Raw genomic sequence first — 27,013 nt, forward strand, 5'->3', positions numbered from 1 at the left:
AAGAAGATTATAGACTTTGCTAAGTCCACGCGCGTGTACAAGTCACCTAATACACACACGACCACATATGCCAGCGTGGCAGACAGGTGCGGCATCCAAGCCATCCATCAGAATTTTTAAGATACACCGTACCGAAAATCAGGTCCTTGCACTATTCATGTGAACGCAATTAACTGAAAATGCCTGGTTTTAAAATCTGCGGAGTATTTTAAGCCGTCCAATTCTCTAATATCAAGGAACACCTACTGAGTGGAGCGAGGACCCTTATCTTTCTTAAGCAGCATTTTCACTGTGAGGTCCACATGATAGATGGCTTGGATATCTCATCTGCATGACAGGTTGGCATTCATGGTGGCGTATGACTTGTACACGCGTGTGGGTCTAGCAAAGCTTGTCTCTTCAACTACTGTAGATGAAACGTGGATGGAAGCGGGCCATGTATATGTCTTATCCACGCCGTTCATCCGTTTTCCAGGTCATTCTAAGGGCAAGAGCCCAAAATTTGAGCATATATAAATCTCAGGTGGGCCACACCACAGGAAACAGTAGGGATAATGACGTCCACCGTTGAAACCTTCATAGGGCTCACAGTGATGTTTATTTGTAATCGAACCTTTTTCATAAGGTCACACAGATATGGATTAAGGGAAAATACAAATATCGGCTTGATTCAAAAATTATGTGGCCCACAGAAGTTTTCAACGGTACATGTTCAATTCAAACCGTTTCCTTTGGTGGGGTCTACTTGAGCTTTGCATATGCTTGAATTTTGGACTTTACCCTAACATTAGTTTTAAAACGGATGGACGGCGTGGATAAGACACATACATACCGGTGGACCCCACAGAGTTAATTCAGTACGCTACCAGTATGCAATCTGCTTCCGCAATTGACGATGTGCTGCGCGTAGAAATTGCATGCGTGGCGTATAAGCTTAAACTATCCGGACTCGCATTCGTGGGTGTTGTGGGCCCCACAATGATATATGTGTTTTATCCATGCCGTCCATTCATTTTTGCAGATCATTTTATGTTATTATCCCAAAAATGAGAGGGATTGAAATCTCAAGTGAACCACACCATAGGAACCAGTGGTGATTAAACGAGCACCATTAAAATGCTCTCGGGGCCACAAAAGTTTTGCATCAAACTAATACTTGTATTTTCCCTTCATTCAGATCTATGTGAAGTAATCAACAGGTTGGATGGAAATAAATATTAGAGTGGGCCTTAAGAAATTTTTACCGGTGGTGGCGGTAGGCATTCAATCACCCATGTTTTCATGTGGTAGGGATGTTCCTCAGATTTGGATGTGTCTCATTTCTGGACTCATTCTTTAAAATAATGATCCAAGATGGATGGAGCACGTCGATAAAAACACATACATATATACATAATTGTGGGGCCCACAAAGCACTTTTCTGTGGTTATGTAGCTACTTTGGGTGTCGGAAGGCAATCCGCTTGGATCTTTAGGGAGCGGATTTAGTGTGGCCCTGGGCTCATCCAAGATGGTGCGGCCCTTTCAGTGCTGCCGACTTTGATATTGTTATTCAGTCACTATTGTTTCCTATAGCATGGTCCACCTAAGTCTTGCATCTGCTTCATTTTTTTACTATGTTTTAAAGGTAACTCCTTCAATCACCTTGTAAATTTAGAATGGCCCCGCGGTAAGGCCTGCACCATTTGGGTGAGACCCGGGTCGCACCTAATCTGCTCATGAATCAAGAAATAAAATGTATTATTCGGTTATCAGATTGGTGGATATTTGTTGAACGGTTAAAGATTATATATATTTAATAATCTTATTTTAAGAAAGCACCCTTCGTGATCGTTTTAATAATTTGATTTTCGCATTATGACTTAGGAAGTAGGAAGCCGACGGCGTCCCTATGAGGCCCACCATGATGTATAGGTTTTATCACTCCATGGCATATTATTTTAGGATATGATCCAAAAAATAAGGCGTATCCAAAACTCAGTGGACCACACTATAGGAATCAACGGTGATAATGACAGCCACCATTGAAACCTTCCTACAATCTACCGTGATGTTTATTTACCATCAAACCTGAAACACACAAATATCAGCTCGATCCAAAACTTCTATGGTTCTTGAGAAGTTTTTAATGGTGGAGGTTCAATCCTCACCATGTGGTCCACTTAAGCCTTTTACCTGCCTCATTTTTCAGTTCATACCCTAAAATATACTTCTATGGTTCTTGAGAAGTTTTTAATGGTGGAGGTTCAATCCTCACCATGTGCTCCACTTAAGCCTTGTATCTGCCTCATTTTTCAGTTCATACCCTAAAATATTCTTTAAAAAAAAAAAAAAGAGTAGACGGCATGGATAAAACCCATACCTCAAGGCGGGCCCCTCGTAGCCCTGTCTAGACGGAAGAGTGAAATTACGCTAGAGTGAGCTTCCGCCTACATACATTGCATCCAGTTATATGTGGGCCCCGCATTAAAAAAAATATTTTTTCCCTAATGAGATTATTATTTTGTCCTTTTTTGCAACGGACCCACAGCCCCTAAGTGTCGGGCAAGAGGGACTTCATGTGATGTCACTTCATTTGTTTTGCTGGCCCAGGTTAAGACACGAGTTCAAATTGAGAAAAATCCAAAACTAAAGTGGGGCTTGCTATAAGAAACAGTGGTGACTGATCCTCCACCGTTGAAACTTCTGTGGTCCCATTATGGCATTTTCTCAAGTGCTTGGATCATATTCGTGTGGATTATGACGTAATCGAGTCCGTGCGCGGCAGAACGTCCGAGTTGTAGTACATTGGGTGGGCCCCACCATGTGGATGTCCTGACCCAAGAAGAGCAAAAATCAGCTTGGTCGATGAGGCAAGTGGGGGCCACGTGTGCCTTGAATGAGGACCATTGGAGGGGTGGTTGTGTTTCAACCATGTGTGCCCCACAACAGCTCCCAGTCAGGGATTGAAGTTTTGGATCAAGATGCCCAGGAATTATCTAACACGCATGTGACAATGTGTCTTTGGAGGATTCCAGAAAAAAAATCTGATAGGTGGGACCCATAGTCCCGTAATCCAGACCATTGGTATATTTAAAAAAGGAATTTAATTTTTAAAAATAAATAAGTGTGGCTGCTAATAAATACATAAATTTAAGACATAAATAACATCTGATCAATTTTAATTTTTTTATATTTTAACAAAATCACAAAAAATAAAGAGTTAACACAAGCAAAATACGCAAAATAACACCTTACCTGTATTGATTTCACGTCCCAACAGGCTCTATCAACAAGGTTCACACCAGAAAACGACCATGAGAACTCTTTTAATAATATACAAAGAATTATAAAGATCTTTTTCTCATCTCTGTTTTTACCAAGAGTTACATGCAGATAAAACAGACACTTTAAACAATAAATCTGGATGGTTTTAAGTACAATGATCCCGGACAATTAAGCATGATGAACCTAGACACTCTAAATAATGAACCTGAACATTTTAAGCATAATAAACATGAACACTTTGGCATAACAAATTGGACACTTTACTTCAAACAATGGGTATGTTTGTAGGTCCCATACGTAGATCATCCACCAATCCAGCCATCCAATCTCATATCAAACTCTTTCGAGCATTCTTACCATTTTCAAAACGATCTAAGAACTTGAACGCTAATTCCATCACTCAGTCTGCCTTGTCATCATATTTTTAGCTTTTTCCTTTCAAAAATTCCAGCTAATAGGTCAACCTCCAAGCAGTGTCACATGATTTTTTCATGCTCTAATTGGAAGTTAGGTGAAATTCGAGAGTTTTGGAATTTTTTCCAAATTCCTCTATCTACACATTCAAAAATCAATGATCAAAATCCATAATTAAACACACAAAACAGGACAAATCATGAATTACTAACTTCCCTCCACATATTACAAGCAATTTAAACAAGAGAAATCAATTCAAATTACCAAAAACAGGTCAATTGGGCTTATTGTACCCCACGCTTTCCGATCATGATTTTCGCACCAAAATTCCATTCTCTCCAAACAAATGAAACTTATTGGTTAAAATCACTTTAGCAATGTAATCCGGCAAAAAAAAAAGGGGGCAGGGGGGGTTGTTTAATGAATTTTTTGCCAGATTTTTTTAAATTTTTTTGGAAGGAAAATGATGCAAGTGTGATATTATCGATAGATGTAATATACATCAATGGTATTCATAAAACTTATGAGCATCAACGATAATGGAAAAAATTAGAACAGTGATGTCTTCAGAGCATCACAATGAATCAATATATCATCAATATAACATATCAACCGATACTAGGAAATTTCCCGACAACAACCCAGTTACACACTGACACTGAGATATCGTGTGACATCGATAGTATCGGATGAAACTATCGATACTGAAATCTCTGTCACTGCAATCAAATTGGCTGGCGGGGACTGCCTGGCCACCATGATTTTAGAGATGTGCACTGTCCACAAGGTGCCCCACAATCTGCATATCTAGATTGCAGTCCATGAGTGCCACATGCAGGGATAATCAACCGCCACTCTTTGGGAGAAAAACAAAAAAGTGACGGTAACTGCCACAGTAGCCATTGTTTGGTTTGCTAGATCTGCTGCCATTTCAGTCCTGAATCTTCAAAATGATGCCTGTCAAAGGGGACCGATCACATGCGTTCTAACAGATGGTAATTACTATATTTTCGGTAATTACTATATGTTCGATATGTGCAGGCTCCACACATAATGTGGATGTAGAATCCAACCATGCATCTGGTGACATACCATGCATACCAAGAATCATCTCTATCAAAACCTCATATGGGGACATACCAGAAGGAGCAATGTACAATCATACCTACAGCCAATATCTTCACTTGTTGTGGCCCACCTAAATTTTGAAATGTCTCAAGATTCAGTGTCCCTCAATCTTGGTGGGGCGCACATGATGCCTGGGTGGATAAGAATATAGCATATATACAGCTTTTCCAACTTTTCTTCTTCATCTAAAACATAATGGGCGGACTATAGTTGTGCAACAACATATTCAGATGCAGGAGTGGGTACATTTCAAACTGAAATGTCGTTTTGACCCAAACCCCTTTTCAACTTGTGCATTTGGGTGCACTTTTGCAACCACTGTTTGATCCCATGCCCAACAGGCCCACTCGACACTCTTAGCCAACCTTTTGCAGAAATTGTATCTGAACGGGCCCTTAAATAGCTAGGAAACTAGAGTGGGAGCACAGGTCTGGAGCAGGAGCAGCATCTGGTTATAAGGATCGAACAACTATGGGCCAGACTCTGGATAGAGCACACTTCTCTAATCCGTCTTGTCTCCTTTCCAAAAAAAAATTTGCATAGAGACCATCCTATTTGATTTGATTGGAGATGTCCCCTGTCCAAATGGATAGAGCAGCTGGATTCCTGTTACCTTTCTGGCTTGTATCGGTAACTGAGTTTTCTACATTGGATACTGTAACAAATATATACACAGACAAATACAGTGACCGCAAACGAAATCAACCTATATCTGATTCATACATATCTGGAACTAACTTCTGTACAATCCTAATTATCAGACAGACAAACGATGCTTGCATCTCTTCTCAATTCTGTGATTATAGACAGTTGGTGACGATGGTTGAGAACAATTAACAAGCAAGGTATGAGGAGAAGAGCTCACATTGGGTTGTCAGCTGAGCATGGTCGGATGGCCTGTCTGGAGCATCCTCTTGAACATGTCCATGCCAAAAGAAGAATCTGATGAACTGCACAAGCAGTGAAGATCAGTTTTCAATCAGGAGTTCCGAGGCAAAAGCAAATGGCAAGCATGCATCCAGAAACCACGAAATAAATAAAATAAAACAAAATAAAAAGATCTCATCTAATTAATGAGACTTTCTATGGTACCTTGCAAAATCAGTCAGTGCAACCTTTTTATCTTTCTTTTTCTTTTCTTTTAAGACAGTCATTCGTGTTTGTGTGTACCTGTGCATGATATATATATATATATATATATATATATATATATATATATATATATATATAGTTGTGTGTATCGTGTGCGTGATATATATATATATATATATATATATATATATATATATATATATATAGACACACACACACACACACACAGAGAGAGAGAGAGAGAGAGAGAGAGAATGACAGAAGCATGAAGATTTTTCGCACTATTAATAATGAGGAAGTAGCCTGCAAATTAAAGTTATGCCTCTAACAAGTGAATCTTGAAATTAGTTTAATTGCAATATGGAGCCTCAAATATGAACACCTAGGTTATTAAATTTTGATCATTTCCACTTTAAACTAATTGTCACAATTGAATTCAATAGTGCACCCAAACACAACCTTTTGAACCTGAGCAGATGCACACATTAGCATAAATTAGCATGTAGCATGCAAAACAAATGCATCATCCTAGCATCATGAATAAAGCTATGAAATGAAAATTGGAGGGCAGAGCTGTCGCCAAAGGAACAAGTTATAAATAGAAGCATATTCTTTTTAACCATTGAATATGCTGGGGAAAAAAAAAGAGAGACATTGAATGAAAATCAACAGCCTTCCAATTAATGCATGACTGTATGTGGTAAGTTAGAGACAACTAAAAAACCCATTTCAGAGAAAGCTTGAAGAGACTGCAAAGAGAATAGAATAGTAGATGACCTTGGGATTGTGATTTCATATGGGAACGTGACGCCTTCAACATTAGGTACTGGAGGAATGTGATCCTTCTTTTCATTGACGAAATTTATGATTTGAAACAAGACATCGCGGAGGGCTTGTTCCAGGGCAGCTCGGCGCATACTCCTCTCCTCCAATGCTCTTTCTGCAGTAAAAATCAATAGCATAAGATCTCAGGGTTTGAATCAGGAAGCATTTTTCACATTCTGAGGATGGGGAGAGAGAAAAAAATTTGCCAAATATTTCGGAACGAAACATGTACCTCCGGGTACTACAACCACTTTAGTATGATTGGACTTGTTAGAATGTGCTTTTGAGTTTACCACATTCAAATTAATGTACCACTGCTCCCAATATGAGCGTTCAATCTTGTTACCGAACCATGCTGCCTGCTTGGCTTTTACCACCTCGTAGAAGGATAAACATATCTGCATATGAAAAAAAAAAATGGGAGGGGGGGATTTAAGAATAATGCAAAAATTAATATTAGCCAAAATAAAAGGCAGTGATAAACGGAACCATCGTTATGGAGGACAGAGGTCAGCCTGTGGAAAGATAAATGTTGATGCAAGGTTTTTGTTTCCACAGTGGGGGAAAAGAAGAATCTGAGGTATCATTATAAACAATCCGTGTATAGCCCAATCTGAGGAATCATATTTTCCACGAGCCTTACCTGTTACCTCACTAAATGACCCAAAAAAACGGGGGGGGGAGAGGAGGAACATATGCACAAGTTTCAGACATTAAAACATGCCACTCGTACAAAATATTGCAGAATACTTTTGTGAAGAGGAGTGGCATTCTTTTTAAGTTCAAGGAGAAAAGAGAATAGAACATATGCACCCACTCACACACACACAGATAGACAACCTGGCTTTTCTTGTTTGGGTGCTTCTCCACCCATCCAATGAATTGGTCGATTTTCTCATCTATTTTCTTTTCAAGCTCAGCATCTCCACATTGTACCTATGCAATGAAGAAAAGCTCAAGTCAGCAGAAAACAAGCATAGCAACACTGAAATGGAAGGTATCAATAAATGTGCCTTTCAACTATGCTACACAACATAATATGGTGCATTAACATGTCAATCTCAAAAAGAGAGAGAGAGAGAGAGAGAGAGAGAGAGAGAGAGAAGAAGAAGAAGAAGAAGAAGAAGAAGAAAAAGAAAAAGAAAACAGTGCAGAGATGCAGCACTAGCATTGCTTATTAAATGGACAATCATTAGATGTGCATCCCGAATGGATGAATACTAGAACGTCTAACATTTGGGTATCTGAAAGGGAAGAAACCACCCCAAGATAAACATTACCACGAACATTGACCAGGGTTCTTATTGGGATTACAACATAGCCATGTATAAGTTTCAGATTTCGCATAAGACATGGCACGCCATAGAACTGGAGTTGTTAGAACAGCATGTCATGCCAGGGTGCATGCTATGTCTCTAAGTTTCAGTTTATATAGTTCAACAGTACTAAAAGGATGCTTAAAGCAAGTTCCAACTTCCAAGCTCAAGACAGTATCACTTAGCACAGAGACTTTCTGGTCAATTTTATTTCACAGAACCAGCGTACCGTGAGACATTGAAGGATGTTTCGCATAGGAAGTGGCAAAGCAACACAAGGCAGGTGCTTATTGTGTCCCCTTGCTTTTAAGAGGGGGAGGGGGGGACTTCAGCAGGCCATCAAATACCTAGCTTGAAATGTGCATCATCAAGGTACTATTAACATACAGATGCTGAGATTTTGATAAACCAGAGATTGCTCTCTGAAAATATGCCCATTGCCCATTACCTTCCCAATTTTTATTTTTATTTTTTTGAAACAACGATAATATTATTTCATAAAAGCCGAAGCTGAAAGATACAAAATATACAGGGCCATTCGGGCTAGAACTCCCCCCAAGAAACCAGGATTGCACCTAAGATCTTTGACAACAATGCCCATTCTATTACAAGGGATTTAGCTTTATACCTTCCCAAAATTTTGGATATCAAAGATATGAATAGACATTATTTTGGTAGCTTTGAAATCATTCATATAAGTAACTTGAAAGACTAAAAAAATCACTCACATAAGTAATTTCAAAAAGTTCAGAATCAATGTCCTTCGGCCGAACAAGACCCAAAGCTCTGTGAAATACAACCGTGTGCAGTATACCTGCATCCAGTTCAACATCCATTGTTGGTTTAGGCAGAATAACAATAATATTGATATAAATTTAAAGATAAAGGCATAATATCCATCGCAAAAGAAGCATTTGACAATAATCAAAGGCAATGGTCCTAAAGTTGCATAAAGAGAATACTTCGACTCAAAAGCAGTACAATTAAAGATGAAGCAAGCTACGAAAGAATCAAAACATGCTACTAAAGAACCTTGAATAGCTACCAAAGGTACTTATGGGACACATTTTCCTCAGAGTATGAACTTCAAAGCTTGGGTTGGATCTAGACCGCCATTTTTTATTTTAAAGTCAATCTCAGTATCAGCAACTCGCAAATTAGTAAAAAGAAATTGGGACATGGTCAATAGGAAAAAAAAAACACATAATTGATGCTCTGGAACCCCACTAATTGAGGGGAAAAAATCATGAAATTCTCAAAAAAAAAAAAAATTTAAAAAAATGAAATGTTTCATCTACAACTAAGATTCTCTGTCTATTCTTGTAATTGCCTAATGTGCAGCACCTTCTAAATAGCAAGCTCACCACCATTCCACCAGCCAAGTCTAGAAAATAAAATAGCATTTTGTATGCAATACATGGCCAAGAAAAAGCTAGATCCTTGCTTGCCCCATCCTTCAGAAAGTAATCCAGGGTGCATTGAAGTTTGGAGGTTATCACAGAAACCCCTGGCTCTTTCTCATTTTCATTCAACAAACCTGCTCAGCAGCAAGGCTAATCTCGTACTTCTTGTCCTTGCTGCCCCATGGGAACACAAAAACGTATCTTCAGTTTTATCACAAGCAGTAACCACAACCTAGCCCGCGCTGAAAAGGATAGAAGTTTCTCCTTGTACACTTTAAGGATGACAGAAATTAACAGCCAGCCCCCATAATCAAACAAAACTGATTCCAACTGAAGAAACCTTTACCCCAAACATGAAACCTGATCTCGGCCATTAGATAAAACATTAGTGCAATGAATGACTTGAAATTATACAAGATGACCTGCCCAAGATGATTTTGAAACCAATGATAAAAACTAAGAGACCAGAAAAGGAACAAGTAGAACGTGAAAACTGTAGTGCTTGTAATATGCATATGAAACACTTCCAATTTCATATTTGAAAGGATAATGCATTACCCATTAAGCTCCCAGAAATGAGGACCAGGAAACAACCACATGCTCAAGCATTGGAAGCCATCATTCAGGGAAAAGGACAGCAGTGTGAAAGGTTCAATGAGAAGCTTTATATCCAACGACTACTAAAAAATGGCATCCCACACAGCCAGGTTTACTTCCAAGTGAATTGTCAAAAGACCCATCAAATCTTTGATGAGATAGGACGGGTAGAATCATCCATTCATCAGATAATTAGAACCCAGCCAGACACCTCATATCAAATATAAATCATCATTCAAGTACGGCTATTAACCCTTTATCAAATATAATTCATCATAAATACCAGATGCATATCAAGACAAGCACTGAAAATGACAGATTATAATCCGTAGATCGAAGTGGCAAAAAACAGGGAAACAACAAAGATTTCTTCTGTCCAAATAGTTTTGATCAACTGATGATTCAATCAAAATAACCTAGTGCAAGGACGCCTTCTAATTTTTTGTCAGCCAATATGTTCCTTTGTCTCACGGATCTTTGGTTAATACAAGCCACAAATAAGGAACAAGGGTGAAAACTAATTCTCTACAATATGGTGATTTGTTCCATGACCCAACCTGGCTGATGATAAACCACAAGACAATAAGGAGTAACTGTGCTGCTTTTCAATAATATATTTGATGATTTGTTCCTTGACCCAATCACAATCGTCATCCAAGCCTTATCTCAAGTTCCCAACTAATTGGATCGGCTACACAAATGATGTTCCTCTCCTTCTGCTCTATCAAGGGCCATAACTTCAGCTAGACCATAGGTCATAACTTCCTTGACCCAATATGGGTAATAATAATCAACTAGATAAATAAGTAGAAATCATTGTGCTCCTTTCAAATGCACGTATGTATGCATGCATATGTGTATGGGTTTAGAACCTTTCATATGCATGCACACAGCCTGTGTACATATGTCATATGATCTATATCATCCAATTATTTGGTCTCAATGTAGATGGAGCACATCCTGAAGATTAGATTGATTATATAATCATAACCTCCGATTCATATAATTTTGCTTGGTGAATTTGGCATATTGAGATTTCCTTTTTAACCATTCATTTTGTTGGCCACCAACCGGACAGATAGGATCATCCATTTGGTGTGATTTTTAGTTATGACCAATCCAGGATGGGCCCCACATTTGAATAGTAGGACCCAGGTAGAAGTACTGCACATGCACAGTGGCTGTGAGCATGCGCACTGGTTGCTATACTCCACCAGCATGTCAAGTAACCCCTCACAAAAGTAACAAAGTATCTTACAGCGCAGAACTTCCCGAATCTCAAAGTGTTCCACCTCCTACAATAATATAGGTATACAATCAGTCAACAAAGAAGTCCAGAAAGGATAGAAACTGTGCATGCAGCCGATAAGCACCATAAGAAGGAAGCAATACTGAAGAGCATGACAAAGCTAAAAGAAATTAAGACCGCTCAAGCAACTGAAAATAAACGATGTGGAGGCAATCAGTGATACTGGTTTTAATGTTGGTCTCTTATGACCGTCATTGTTGCAAGATATAATTGAGGAATGATCATATGAAACCACTTATTGTAGGCGTTCAGTAGCATCAGTTTAATTGGCCATGTGGACAGTCTAACCATTAATCTGGTTCAATGTTTTAAAACCCAGCCTGGACCTTGGCTCATTTTTTGGTATGGGTGGGCCTTTGTTCAGACGGACCTCCTTGGCCCATTTTCACCCAGAAATCTGTTCATCTTAAATAATCAAAGAAAACAGAAAGAATTAACTGCTAATTTGCTTTTAGCCTAGTGGTTAGAGTATCTAGTTTTCAAGTAGAAGTTGTTGGTTATGGCTTTGAGGGATGCATTTGCTTCTTCTTCTTCTTTTTCAGCAAACAGCTATCCCATAAATGACCAGCTTTTAAGGTGACCCAGCCTGTCTTGGTGGCCAGTTACAGCCCAAACTGTTCTGACTGCCTCATCTGGTCTAAGTTTTAAAACATTGATCTCGATAATCCTATTCCAGCCCAACCTTTGCAGGCAACCGTTCAACAATCACACCGGTCAGAGAATCCTAACCATCCAACCAATAGCATGCCAAATGAATGGTACAGATAGTTCAGAGAAAAACGATCCACTCATCAACTGGAATCATCCATATGGCAAGCCCAGTTTGGACAGCTTACGATTCGAAGGACTCAAGAAAATGGACAGTTGGAAGTTCAACAGCATGACCAACGTTCATCTGGATGATCAAGGATCATCCAATCAGTGCAATCTGTGCACAGTGACCTGCAAAAACTGGGCTTGAACGCGAATGGACAGTCCAGATCATAGATTGGACCAGCCACATGTGCAATACAACTAGTTGTGTTGCAGGCCTATTGTACAACCAGTGTGACAAATATCACCGAGATTTTGAAAATCCCTCCATAATATTGTGAAAATAGACAAAACCATATTATCGTGAGATTTCCAAAATATCAGCAGATTTTTAAATACTGTGCCTTTATCGTGATATTAACTCGAAAATGGTTTGATATTTCAATTTTATATTTATTTATTAATTTAAAATAAATATTCTTAAATATTTATATTCAGCAAGATTTTCCCAATAATACCCTGAGAAAACCCTCAAAGTTTGAAAATCTCCAGAGAAATTTCCGGGCCGAGAAAGAGATTGTTACTATGAGTACAGCCAGTTGCATACGATCAAATCCGATAGAAACTACATGGACGGTCCAGATCCCCTATACAAAAACTCATCTAATCGTATGAAATCAGATGAAATTTAGAGCCTCACCAGTTCTTTAAGATGGCAAGCTTCGCAATTCATCGCATCGATCGCAGCATCGACTTCCGAAAACCGTTTACTTCACGGGAGCTGCAAAAATCACCTGAGAAAGCTTAAAAAGGGAGGATTTTCGCGATGTTCCGAAAGAAGATGCGGGTTTTAGAACAGAACATCGAGGGATTTGAGATCGAGGGCCTTGAATTTCAGATTTCGGTTCTGATGATTGCTTAGGAGAATCGTCGGAATGGAATTAGGGTTTTGAAGGAGACGCGAAGAAGAAGATTCGATACTTACTTGGAATACGATTGCCGTCGAAGGAAGCTCTCTCTCCCTTTCTGTCTCTCTCTGCTGTTGTGGAATCTTCGTTAGAGATTCTTCCCCTCAGCTTTGCTAAGCCGACGCGCGTGTACAAGTCACCCAATACACACGCGACCACATATGCCAGCGTGGAAGACACGTACGATATTCAAGCCATCCATCAGAATTTTTTTATTCTCATTACCAAGAATCAAGTCTTACAATAGTCAAATGGGCCACAATTAACAGAAAAAAATGAACGGTTTTTAAAATCCGCAGAATTTTTTAATTCGTCCAATTTTCTAATATCAAGGAACAACTGCTTAGTGGAACGCCCGTACCTTTCGTAAGTAGCATTTACACTATGAGGTCCACATGATGGATCGCTTGGATATTCCATCTGGCATGACACGCTGGAATATATGGTAGCGTGTGTATTAGCTGACTTGTAGACCCGTATGTTGGCTTCGAAAAGCTTTCATCCGTATCGAGTGCGGAGATTGTGATGGATGATAAGCAGGCACTCTGACAGGTTTAATCTTTACTGATGTTTGAGTAGCTTCTGTTCATTTCTATTTATTAAGGTAATGATACTTGTAAATTCAGCACAAACAAGTAATTTTTAGATCTCTTTCGTTTCATTGCTCTTTCACTCTTTTTTGTTTTTTTTTCTTTTCTTTCAGTTTTTATAAATTTCCTCCATTAAAATTTTATCTGATTTTTACTTATTTTATATAAGTTTGGCCTTTAATATCCATTGTCCTTCATGCGGGGCAACCTTTGACGTAGACCGTTCATTTCATTACTAGACTCACTTGGCCCGTCTTCAATTTAAATTATCGACTCCGTGGGGACTACTTTAATGTGGACCATCCACCGGCTATCTATCATATGATGGGCCCACTTTGGATGTAGGCCATGCATCGTGTTGGATATTAGATGTGGATCATCCATCATGTGAAGCATACCTTTGAAGTGGATTGTCCATCGTGCAAAGGCCAACTTTGAAGTGGGTCGTCCAAAGGGGGCACTTTGGATGTAGGCATTCATCATCAGCCGAGACCTTTGATGTGGACCATCCATCATGTGGGATCCACATCATATAGGCCTGCCATCTCTGTTAATTGTCCATTGTGTGGTGCCCACGTACAGTGTCCATGGCCAGTCATGTGAAGCACACCATTACTGTGGACCATCCATTAGAGTGGGTCGCCTGTCATGCGAGTACTCACCTTTGACGTGGGTCATTCGTCATTAGTAGTACCCCGCTATAATGTGGATGTCTATTATATGGGCCCCTCTTCGCGTGGGTCACCTATCATAGAGGTCTCACTACTAATGTTAATTGTCCATCATGTGAAGCCTACCTTTGATACGTAGCATCCATCATATGGGCTCGGGCTGTTCATCATGCCCAGGTCACCTTAGATGTTGGTCATTCATCATTAAGGTTTGACCTTTAATGTAGACTATTCATTATGTGGGGCCCACCTTGATGTGGGTCATCCATCGCGTGGGGCCCATCTTTAAAGTCCATTATTTATTATGTGGAGCCCACAATTAATGTGAACAAGTAATTGCGTAGGCACTACCTTTGATGTGGGCATGCATCATATGGGGTCACCTTTAATATAGAACGTTCCTCACATGGAGATACACTAAAAATAATTTCATATGTCTATTATATGGGGTCACCATTCCACTATACCGTTTTGTTAAGATGTATAAAGGGCAGTGGTTTTATATATAATGTCAATCTTTTCACATAATTCCTTAAACTATAAAGATGTTGGGGATTAGGCCGCGAAATCACAAAGAAAATGGATTTAGGATAGCAATCTAAGAGCAATAAGCAAACATAAGAGAACATAAAGATTTAACATATAAAATCCTTTTGGAAAAAAACCATGGCACAAAATGATAGAAATCTACTATGAAAGCATAAATTACAAAGAGAGAGAACTTACCCTATTCAAATAACCTCGAATCTCACCCTTGTTATACCCTTTGCAAACCCTATAACCCTTTTAAAAACTCTTGGAATCTCTTTAGAAAGCTTTATAATATCTTATAATGTCCCTAGGTACTCCTATTTATAGTTTATGAAATCTCACTTTCGCACCTCCTTGAAAACTGCTATAATTTACGCAGTCCGCGCACAATCTGCAAAACCTTCGACTTGTCGAGACAGATCTTCGACCACTCGAAGGGACCATCGACTCGTCGAGCCTGTCCTTCAACTCGTCGAAGATCTCATGAATTCCAAATACATAGTTGCTAAACTTCAAGTCGAACTTTCTCAAGGCTAGTCGAAGATATCTAGATTTAAGACATCTTTTTAACAATAATCTTCACCATGTCTTCAATCTTCAAACGTGTAGCTTCTTGCCCTCTTCTCTTATTTTTGTCTCACATCATAACTTCATTAATGCTTCTCGTGCACACTACGTCCTTCTTTTACGTCATCGCCAAGCCCAGAGAAGTTGCACAGAACGTGAACTTCTCTATAGGAATGACCTTAGTGAGCATGTTTACTGGATTCACGCCGGTATGAATCTTCAAGTGTTATAGGACATACGATAAGCAAGTTGTAGGACATCACCCCTAATAAAAATAGTGGATGGGTAAATTCAAGTGTTTATACTCGAGGTCACTACCTGAGGCTCGTCACCTGAACGTAGGCCGACAACTCGAATATGGTATCCCATACACTACCATATTCGGCTCACGAGTTTAAGTTGCTCACTAGTCACTACGGGGAGGCTCATCACCACAGCATAAGCCGATAGCTCGACCATGGTATCCCATACCACTATACCCGGCTCATGATTCTTAGCGGATCTTGGTACCATGATTGAAACAGGCTTTACATTGGTAAGCGGTACCTTAGATTCAAGCAGTATTGTCCATACATGGTAAACACACAATAGGCCAAACGAGTTATTTGACAAGTTTGATTGGTACGAGCACACGCTAAATTAATCAACATGGAGTGCATAAGCACTCCACGTGGCCTAACCTCGAATTCATTGAACGTATCCAATGTGGCGAAACTAGTTCATCCACTCAATCGAGAACCGTTACCGATTGCCTAGACTAGGTAGTAGTCCCAATCATACTCAAATGCGATAGGTAGTCATGTATGTTAAACATAACAGCATTTAACAAATAATTCAAATATAATTCTCTTTTAAGCATTTTATCAAACACATTGAACATATTGTTACACATATGCATTTCATCCATAAATCACATAGTAGCAATTTACATTACATAAAGGAAACTATAAGTATGGATAAGGTAGTTAAGAATCCTATCTTAACACCCTTATTAAAAGCGATTCATCAAACAATTTCTCATTCAAACATTTTATCAAAAACTTATACTACACATTACTACATACATGAACTAAACTAGTTACAGCATATATTATGACAAATCCTTTCATAAAGGAGTTGTCATACATACAACAAGCATGTATTCTAGATTAATAGTCATGACAAGCACAAATCATAATTGTAATTTCATTCAAACATTTCAACAAACACATGGAATGCATTATATATTCAAAAAGTTCACACACATGTATAATTTATCGAATACATTGTAACTCAGATTATATGGCAGCAATCAAGTCAGACATAAATCATTGCTGACATTGAAAGCCTTGAAAACCATAACCTAAACGTTTATAGTCCGCACCTTTCGTCAGAATACTTGATTCGGATGCGGTTCGAATCTTACGTTACCGTAAACGGAACAACGAGTATTTAAATCATGAAATAAGTTAGCTATTTCACTGATTACTCTATCTAGATTTCTGAAGCAAGATTAGGGTTAAGATTCCTTACCCAAATCATAGTTAGAAAGGTTCGTGTAACGATGGTGGGGAGGCGAAATGGCGTATGGAATCGTGGGAAAAAATCCCAATAACGATCCCTAGGAATCTCCCTTCTCTCCTTACTCTTTTCTCTTCTTTTCTCTCTTCTCTCTCCTAGGGTTAGAGAAATTCATATGGAATGAGAGAAGGGTGGTTTAAGGTCATTATATAGGCTCAGAAGTGATGTAAATGGCCCCAGGGCCATGGTATACTTGAGTTATAGCCAAAGGGTATCTGCTTTTGACAAACAGGGCCCTTAGGAAGGTCCATTTCTTACCCATGCCATGGAGTAAGTTCCCTGACAATAGATCTATACCAAGACTATGTTTATGGTGTGATTCGACAAACTATTCGGCCGTGAAGGACCCGTATCAAATCAACGGTCGTCGTCCCTCGATCAGGGCCACAAGTATACCGGTAGGTGCAGGGAAATTTTCCTGATCCATGGGTGTAGTTGGGTCAGAAACTAATGGTCTAAAGTCTTCAATTTTGCCCGCAAGCGAATGGTCGAAGTCACTTAAGTTCTGGTTCACTTTTTAAAGATATTCGCGTTTCTCACACACTTCACTCAAGGCTCAAGTTGTGCGTTGCTAGATACTATTTGGGCTCCATTCCCGCGATGGTTGTCAAGCTCAATAAGATGGTCGTAACCCTATAGTTTCGCGGTCATCGAACTTTTAACGCACAGTCCAGGTCCGATATAGAGTTTCAATGTGCTCCCGAGAGCAGCTGGGTTTTGGGATTTCTCTGAGGTTTTCAAGTAATGTTGAGTTAGCGATTTTAGTGGTTTTGGGTCTTGTAGTCTGTATAGATAGTAGTTTAAGCTAATCCACCGATTAATTTAGTTTAGTACTTAATTAATTTTCATTTAATTTCCACAGTATACGACCTTTAGGGATTTCTGTCTGATGTGGTACTCGGGTCTTTGTACGGATTTTTTTGAGACGTTACGATCTACCCCCCATAAAGAAAATTTTTGTCCCCAAAATTAGTACATTTTCGTACTCCTCGAGGATCTAAGGGTAGTTCTTACGGACTTCGGCTTCTGTCTCCCAAGTAGCATCTTCTTCAGTGTGGTAAGTCCACAATACTTTCACGAGTGGGATAACTTTATTGTGTAGCACTTGTTCCTTCTTATCCAGAACACGTGTTGGTCGCAGTACATAGGTAGCATCCTCACTTAGCTACACCTGCTCCCACTTGATAATGTGAGTAGGATCAGGAATGTATTTCTTCAGCATTGATACATGAAATACGTTGTGCACGCCTGCGAGTGGTGTGGGCAAAGTAAGGCGGTATGCTGCCACACCCACTCAATCTAAAATCTAGAATGGACCAATAAATCGCGACATAAGCTTCCCTTTCTTACTAAATCGAAGAACTCCCTTCATTGGGAAAACTTTCAGGAATAAGTAATCCCCAACTTCAAATTACAGCTGTCGCCATTTTGTATCAGCATAACTCTTTTGTCTACTCTGTACTACGAGGAGTCAGCGTCTAATAATATCAATCTTCTCTGAGGTTGCCTGTACTAAATCTGGGCCAATTAAACTCTTCTCACCAACTTCTTCTCAACAATGGGGTGCTCGACATGGGCGCCCATACAATACTTCGTAGGGAGCCATGTCAATGCTAGCTTGGAAGCTGTTGTTATAAGCGAACTCAGCATAGGAAAGACAGTCATCCCAACTATCCTTGAAATCAAGCACACACGCCCGCAACATTTATTCTAATATCTGATTTACACGTTCCGTCTACCCCATCGGTCTGTGGGTGGAACGCTGTAACGCCTTAAAAATCGGAGGTCGAGCAGGAGCCCAACTCCCGAGTTCCAACACATCACTTATGCAACATAAATAATGATAATTAAATGTTGTCTGTATTAGTGCATTAAACATAAGTGAAATTATACCAAATCAACATATCACACTCCAGAGATAGTTAAGTTACGCAAACGGAAGACTGTGATAGTTGTATAAAACGTATAAATGGATGTGAGTCCTTAGAGTATAAACATATCACCAGGTCAAATAATTACATGTATAATTCCCAAAATAACAAAATGATAAAATGTGATATCGTCCATCCATATTCCTGTAGCCTCGATGCGCAACTCCAGGTCTACATAGACCTGCCAGAGAGTTGCATGTAGGAGAACTCCTCCTCATCATCATAAAAGTTAGGCTCCATCTCGTAAGCCTCAACGTCACCTGCATCTATAATAAAGTCTGGTTGGTGTTTTAAAACACCGTCCTAGAGTGGGAGTGAGTGATCAACTCAATGGAGCTGTAAGGCAAAGGTTAACATGTTATCAATTCAGTCGAGCAGTAATGATAAAGCAGTACAACACTCATATCCTAAGTACTCTTGTTAATACAAGAATGGCATGTTGTAATGATGCATGCCCTCGCCTGCACTCCCTCAGCAACATCATCTCTCGATCGCACATAGCAAACTCCCTAAACGTGCGCTTCCTCACCAAAGCACATGCAATGCGGTGTATGGTCGTGTTAGCCAAGTAATTTATTTAAGTTTATTCATACAGTAGATTCGGGAAGCTAAGGTACCTCCTTTTATACCCAAACGATGATCCATCTAGGGTCGTTAATCCTAGTTAATCACATACGATAGGCAAGTTCTAGGTCACTACGGAGAGGCTCGTCACCTCAACACAGGCCTATTTTATACTCAAGGTCACTATAGAAAGGCTCGTCACCTTAGCGTAGTCCTAAGGTATACTCGAGGTCACTACGGGAAAGCCTCGTCACCTTAGCGTAGGCCAACAGCTCGAATACAGTGTCCTATACTACCGTATTTAGCTCACGAGTTTGGGTTGCTCACTGGTCACTACGGGGAGGCTTGTCGCCCTAGTGTAAGCTGATAGCTCGACCACTGTATCCCATACCACCATGCCCGGCTCATGAGTCTTAGAAGATCGAGGTACCAAGGTTAAACGGGCCTTTCACTAGTGAGTTTGGTACCTTAGATTCAAACAGTAGCATCCATATATGGTGAACATATATTAGGCTAATCGGGTTACTTGACAAGCTCGACTGATACGAGCGTACGTTGAATTAATAGACATGGATCGCATAAGCACTCCGCGTGACCTAACCACTGTCGACAATCAGCGTACGACTCAGATTCCTCAAACGTATCCGTCGTGGCTAACTAGTATGGCCATCGATCGTAAACCATTATCGATTACCTGGACTACATCATAGCCCCAATCACACTCCAACCAATAGCATTCACATGTGATAATCCAAGACAACATGTGACAACCAAATCTAAACATAAATCTCATTCAATCATTTCAACAAACACATACTACACATGTCATCATACATAGGCATTTCATCTGTAAATCACATAGTAGTAAGATAGGTTACATAAAGGAAACTATAACTATGTATAAGGGGATTGAGAATCCTATCTTAACATCTTAACACCCTCATTAAGTACATTACATCAAGCATTTTCTCATTCAGACATTTTATCAAACACTTAGACTACACATATTATATACATGTAATAACTTAGTTAAAACATATATTATAGCAAATACTTTCACCAAGGAGTTGTCATACGTACAACAATCAGGTATTCCCAAACATCCATCATAACAAGCACAAATCATAATTCCATATTCATTCAAACATTTAAATAAACACATGAAATGCATTATTTTCAACATAGTTCATATATATGTGTAATACGCGGAAACATCGTATCTAAGCATATGTGATAGCAATCGAGTCAGTCATAAATCATTAACTGACTTTGAAAGCCTTGAAAACCATAACCTAAACATTTATAGTCCGCACCTTTTGCCGGTAGACTTGTAACGAACTCAGTTCGAACATTATGTCTTCGTCTACGACACAACGACAACATATAACATGAAATAGGTTTGCTATTCTACCATATGCTCTATTTGAATCCCTAAAACAGGTTAGGGTTTAGATTTCTTACCTAAAAATGGAATCGGAATCGCCGGTATAGTGACACGGATGAGGTGATTAAGCACGTGGAGTGGTGAGATCGAATCCCAGCGACAATCCCTAACTCTCTCTCTCTCTTCTCCTTACTTTCTTCTTCTTTTTTCTCTCTTCTCTGTCCTAGGGTTTAGAAATTCGTATGGAATGGGAGAGAGAGGGTTTAAAGCCCTTATATAGGCCCAGAACTGATGAGAATGGCCCCAGGGCCATGGTATACTTAGGTTATAGCCAAAAGTTGGTTGTTTCGGTCCAACAGAGCATATCTGGAGGCCCTTTTTTTGCGTACGGTTCGGAGTAAGTTCCTTGACATTGGATCTAGGTCAAATTAAGTTTTCGGTCTGATCAGATTTACAGATCGACTGTGGAGGATCAGTTTCAGTTCAACGGTCACCTTTACTCGATCAGGGCCACAAGTACACTGACATGTGTTGAAAAATTTTCCTGATCCGAGGGTGTAATTGGGTTAAAATTTGACGGTCTGAATCCTTAAATTTGGCCTGCAAGCGAATGACTCAATTCACTTAAGTTCCAGTTCATTTCTAAAAATATTCGCGTTTCTCACATACTTCGCTCCGGACTCAAGTTGTATGTTTCTAGATACTATTAGGACTTGATTTTCAAGATGGTCGTCGAGCCCAGTAAGGCAGTCATAACCATATAGTTTTGCGGTAATCGGAGTTTCAACGCGCGGTCCAGATCCGATACGGAGTTTCGTGATGCTCCCGAGAGTAACGGGTTTTGAGATGGATCCTAGATTTCTAGGCAATGTAGCGTTAGTGATTTTACTGGTTTTAGGTCTTGCAGTTCATATTGAAAGCTATCCAGGCTAATTCGATAGGTAATTTTGTTTAGCCCTTAATTAATCTTTGTTTAATTTCTAAAGGATTTGGTCCTTAGTGATTTCTGCCTGAGTGTAACGCCTCGATTTTCAGGACCCGAGTATATGACCCGTGTCCCAAAAGCCCGAGTGTTAACTTAAAAGGATGATCAAATTCGAGTGTACATTTTTTTTTCCTTCATCAGAGTAAGCAAATGAGTGTAGTGTGGACAAATCGACATAAAGAAAATTTTCATTATCATTCAAATTTACAAGAAGCTGCCCATAATGACTTATACAAACCAATGTCTCTGAATTTAACAAGTACAAGATTTACAAGAATTTAATACATGAAGAATGACGGAAAGTATATAAATATAAGCCGCAAGATCACACAACTCCTCCAGGTAAATACAACCATGCATCCCTGGTGATCGTACCCTACTCCTCATCAAGTCTGAACATACATATCACTAAAGCCACCTGTACTACCTGTATGGTTGTATATTTGATGGATGAGTGGCCAACTCAGTGTGAATTCTCCTCAAGATTACACACCGCCGCATTAAGTAAGAAATAGTGTAAAACATCCAGACAACCAAAACAGAGTAAATACAGTCTTATTAGGTGCATAGATGCGTGAATGCAATCATCGACCTTGGTAAATCATCCAGACGGTCGGTGCCCCAGGAAAAACATCCAGACAGGCAATGGGGTCGTCACCCAAGGATGTGAGTGGTCATCAGCGCAACACGCGGCGTAATCGTATGGGCATGAGTGATCCAAGTCATCATCATAAATCGATCAGCTGGTCATTAGCGCAACTCGCAGCGTAATTGTATGGGCATAATGATCCAAGTCATCGTAGTATGGTATGCATGCATGATTTGCTAGCCCATTATTAGTCCAATTGCAATCAGCCATTTTAGAATAAGCTCACGGTCACTACGGGGAGCGCAGGGCCCAGCGTAGGCCGATAGCTCAGGCATAGTGTTCCATTACCACCATCCCCGGCTCATGAGGCTACCATTTTAGGATGTTTAATGGAAACCCATCGACTAGTGGTCAATCATATTATAGTATATGGGGCTTACCATCGCATGGTTACACAGTATAAAACATCAAACCCATATAGAAAAAATATCAGAACAAAGCTACATAGGACGATATCAAACAAGCCACATAGGGCAATTATCAAAATAGGCCTCATAGGGCGAGTGTCAAAACCATGCGATAAAAGACCATCCTTAAAAACCATTTGGACACAATAACCCTGGATGGTAGGCCCACATCAATGATCCATTTAGACCACCACTCAATAACCACTAAGTCGAAGGTCCATTTTAATCACAACCAATCAGGTTACATCCCAAGTATGGGTGTACATTTATAGGTGGGGGTTTCCCACTAATGTACCAGTTTAAAGTCCATAAGCAATACATAAATAATCCACAAGCATGAACAAATATACAGGATGAACATTAAGTGGGTAATATAACAATTCAATTTCCACCAGCTAACACATGTGATTATAAGAGAGAGATATCAATTATAATTTTTAATAAAAACTATAACTTAAGCTAATGAGAAGATGAAAAGCTCAAGAGGAAGAATCATCACCTTATACTTGGAATCGCCCACTAGTATCGCAAAGCGCTTGCGCCTTTAGAATTGAATCCTAACACAATTCATGAACTTGTACGATTAGATCCACGTTCTATGTACTACCTAGGTTTAAAATCATGGTCTAGGGTTTTGAATTTACTTATCTTAGGGTTTTAATATAGAACTAGGGTTCCATCCCAGGGTTTAGTTAAATGCTTAGATCCTAGAATTTGAATCCAAGATTATTATTAATATTAATATTATTATTATTATTATTATTATTATTATTGTTCCGTGGGCCAAATACTATTCATGATAGGAGTTTTAATCCATCCATATTTTCATGTTAATGTTATTATTATTATTATTATTATTATTATTGTTCCGTGGGCCAAATACTATTCATGATAGGAGTTTTAATCCATCCATATTTTCATAAGTTCATATTTGCACGTACCGACATTATCTAATATTTTTATAATGACTAATAATCTCTTGGATAATATAGGTAATATTAGTAGAATATACAATAAGGACTAATTACATTAACAAGTATTATACTAATCTCATAATAAGTATTTTCAAATGCTAATAGTCAATAATAGTGAATCTAGCCATGATACTAAACACTGTGATCTACCATGAGTTATGAAGTTCTATAATTAGCTCAAACCTAACACACTATCTATGTCCAGGGTATTGATCTAGATTACTTAGCTTTAGGATTTTATCCTAGAGTTTAGGTCTAGGCTAGGTTTCCTAGGGTTTGAACCCTACTTGGTGTATTATTAATTTTCGAGTTAATCTAATAATTATGAAATATTTATCAATGTTAATATTATAATTAGTATTTATTAATAATCATTATGATGACATCATTTAGTGCAAGCCATTATCATTAAAAAAGGTTTAAGAATGATAAATGAAACACTATGATTTAATAATTGAAATTTGTTTATCATAACTAGTTTTATCCCAAATATCCTAAGGGCGGTTAATCGTTGGTAATATTAATAATACTAATAATAACATTGTTAGCAATGATAATGATGCATTGAAATAAATCTGGATTGGGGAAACGGGTTGACTCACCTAGTTGACTTGGTTCGAGTCGAGTTGACTCAACTCAACACAACCACCATCTACACTCTCCCTCTCTCCTTCGTTCTTTCTTTCTTCTTTTCCTTCCTTTCTTTTCTTTCTATCCTTCCTTTCTTTTCTTTCTTTCCTTCTTTTTCTCCTTTTCCTGGACCAAATCAGCAGCGTCCCAGGTTGCACTGAGTCCCAAACGAGTCAGCGGGTTGACTCGACAGAACTAGTGAAGAAGGCAACATCTTCCTCCTTTCTTCTTCTTCTTTCTGTTTGTCTTTTCTCTTCCTCAGGCTTACACACTCATCAGAGTTCCTAGACTAAACCAGAACCCAACTCAGGTCGAACTCAGCATGGCTTGGGGCGTTTTTGGCCTGAGTCATGACCGTGACTCGGCCCGCTCCAAGCTGATGTAACAATGCAACAGCCCTTCCTCTCTCTCCTTCTCGATTCTCCTTCCCTATCTCTCTTCTCTTTCTTCTCCTCACTACTTCAACCAGAAGAACGGTCTGGATTTGATCAGACCCAACCTAGCTCAGACCCAACTCAGTCCAGCTCGGACTAAGCATAGTTGCAACTCGACGGCAGGTGCAGCACAGCCCCACCCGCACATCCCCTCTCTCTATTCTCTTCTTTTCCCTTCCTTTTTCATTTCTCCATGCACTTGCTCCACTCCTTTCACCCCACGCATACCTAAAACAGCCATCAAAGGCGCAGCTGGGTTCGGTTCTGTCGGGGAAGATGGAGTGGTGGTAATGGCAGATCCACCACCATCGCACTTCCTTCCGATCTGATGGTTGTGGGAGGTTTAGATGGACTCAAGGAAGCTTAGAGGCGAGCTTTTTCGAAGCTTGGGGAACACCTGGGTGGTGGGTTCGAGAGGAGAAGAGAACGGCGATTTTCTTGGTTGCTGCTACAAGAAACGGATGAGGAGGTGTTTGCTCGGTTCCCTCCCATTCTTATGATTTGCCCTAATGCTTCTGGACCGTTGGATGGTAAGCAAAGGGCTCAGATGAGGTCTGGTAGAAACCATGTGATGTTATGGCTGGTTTTAGCAAAATTGGGTGTGGTTTTGTTTTGCTGAGGTGGAAACCGGGTTTGGACGGCTGAGATTTTTCCGTTTTGAACGGTGGAGATGCAAAGGGAAGCAAGCACGCGGATCGTCCTCATGGCATACAGATGGAGAAACGACAGGTTTCCGTCTTTAGCAATTTATGTTTGTAGGGCCGATTTGCAGTGAAGCTAGTTCATCCACACGTGTAGAAAAATCTACCGTGACAGTTGGGTTTTGGTCAGCCCCACGTTGTCAACACGATGGACGGTTTGGATCATCAAGGTGGGGACCATATGGTGGGCCAGAGTGCATTGCAAATGGACGTCGTCCACTGCTGACGAAAATGCAGAGAGAGAGAGGGACTATAAGTGCTATAGTTTATATCCCTATCTGTTGTCAAATTTGAGGTGCCAAAATCACTGTTATATATAACTTGCATAAGTGAAGCTCTCTCAAGGATCAACATTCATGAACAAGCTAAGCTCACAACAAGCAAAGCTCACAAGTACAAGGATCAATCTTAAATGCAAGAACTGCTCACAAGACAAGACTCAAGCTGCAAGACTTCAAGAAGAGTACAAGGCAGTTTGTAAAGAACTCAAGACACTTTCAAGATTGAGCTACATCAAGATTTCAAGATTGAGCTACATCAAGATTTCAAGATTGAACTACATCAAGACTTCAAGGCTCATACTTCAAGGTCACTAGTTCCTAATGTTTCAATGTCCTTACTTCATGGTTGAGGTTTGACTGACCTTAGGTTGACCTTAGAAGTAGGTCACTTTGGATACATAAGTCGAATGTTTATTCTACATAAGTTTAGTCTGTTCTTCGACTAGTCCTAGGCCTTTTTCGACTAGTCCTAGAGTTGCTTCGACCAGTCTAAGAAATTCCTCGATCAGTCGTGAGTTTGTTACAAATTTCGGATAAAATCTATTAGGCTTCGACTAGTCCAGGAATCTGTTCGACCAGTCGAAGGAACAGTGTCGACTGCATCTTCGACCAGTCGAAAATCTTCGACTCAAAATCCAGCGATGTTTTTCAGGTTCTTTGACTAGTCAAAGGAGACCTTCGACTAGTCGTAGAATGGTCAAAGCTTATCGCGCCTGATTTTTCAAATATCTGTTATTGCTTCGACTAGTCGAAGAGCTCCCTAGACCAGTCGAAGACGCGATCTGCTCACCTATAAATAGTGCACGAATCTCAGAAGAAATTATCGAATTAATTAATCCATTCAAGCCAATCTTCGTCGAACTTCTGAGAGATAATTCTGTGCTCCATCTAAGCTAAGTGTGCTTATTTAATATTCTCTTTTCTTAACTTTATTTAATTGATTTTGTTTCTGCTATTCCAATCTAATTTGATAAGAGGAATTGTTATTCCCTTTCTTTGGAATCAAAATCAATTAAGGCAAGCCCTATTTGGTTTAATTTAAAATCTATTAGAATTAGAACCATTGTAATTGAGTACTGGACA

General features: G+C 39.5%; 1 protein-coding gene across 1 annotated transcript; it reads right to left on the bottom strand.

Annotated features, from left to right (window-relative positions):
- Positions 1–5,386: 5,386 nt before the first annotated feature.
- Positions 5,387–13,101, bottom strand: LOC131218637 (autophagy-related protein 101-like). Its single transcript, XM_058213298.1, has 8 exons — positions 13,089–13,101; positions 12,804–12,884; positions 11,300–11,336; positions 8,770–8,855; positions 7,566–7,661; positions 6,958–7,123; positions 6,678–6,840; positions 5,387–5,758 (listed from the first exon to the last, which is right to left on the bottom strand). The coding sequence occupies exons 2-8, from the start codon at positions 12,834–12,836 to the stop codon at positions 5,683–5,685; spliced, it is 657 nt and encodes a 218-aa protein (XP_058069281.1). The 5' UTR covers positions 12,837–12,884; positions 13,089–13,101; the 3' UTR covers positions 5,387–5,682.
- Between the last annotated feature and the right edge of the window lie 13,912 nt (positions 13,102–27,013).

Source organism: Magnolia sinica, chromosome 11, assembly GCF_029962835.1.
Source record: "Magnolia sinica isolate HGM2019 chromosome 11, MsV1, whole genome shotgun sequence".
Lineage (NCBI taxonomy): Eukaryota > Viridiplantae > Streptophyta > Magnoliopsida > Magnoliales > Magnoliaceae > Magnolia > Magnolia sinica.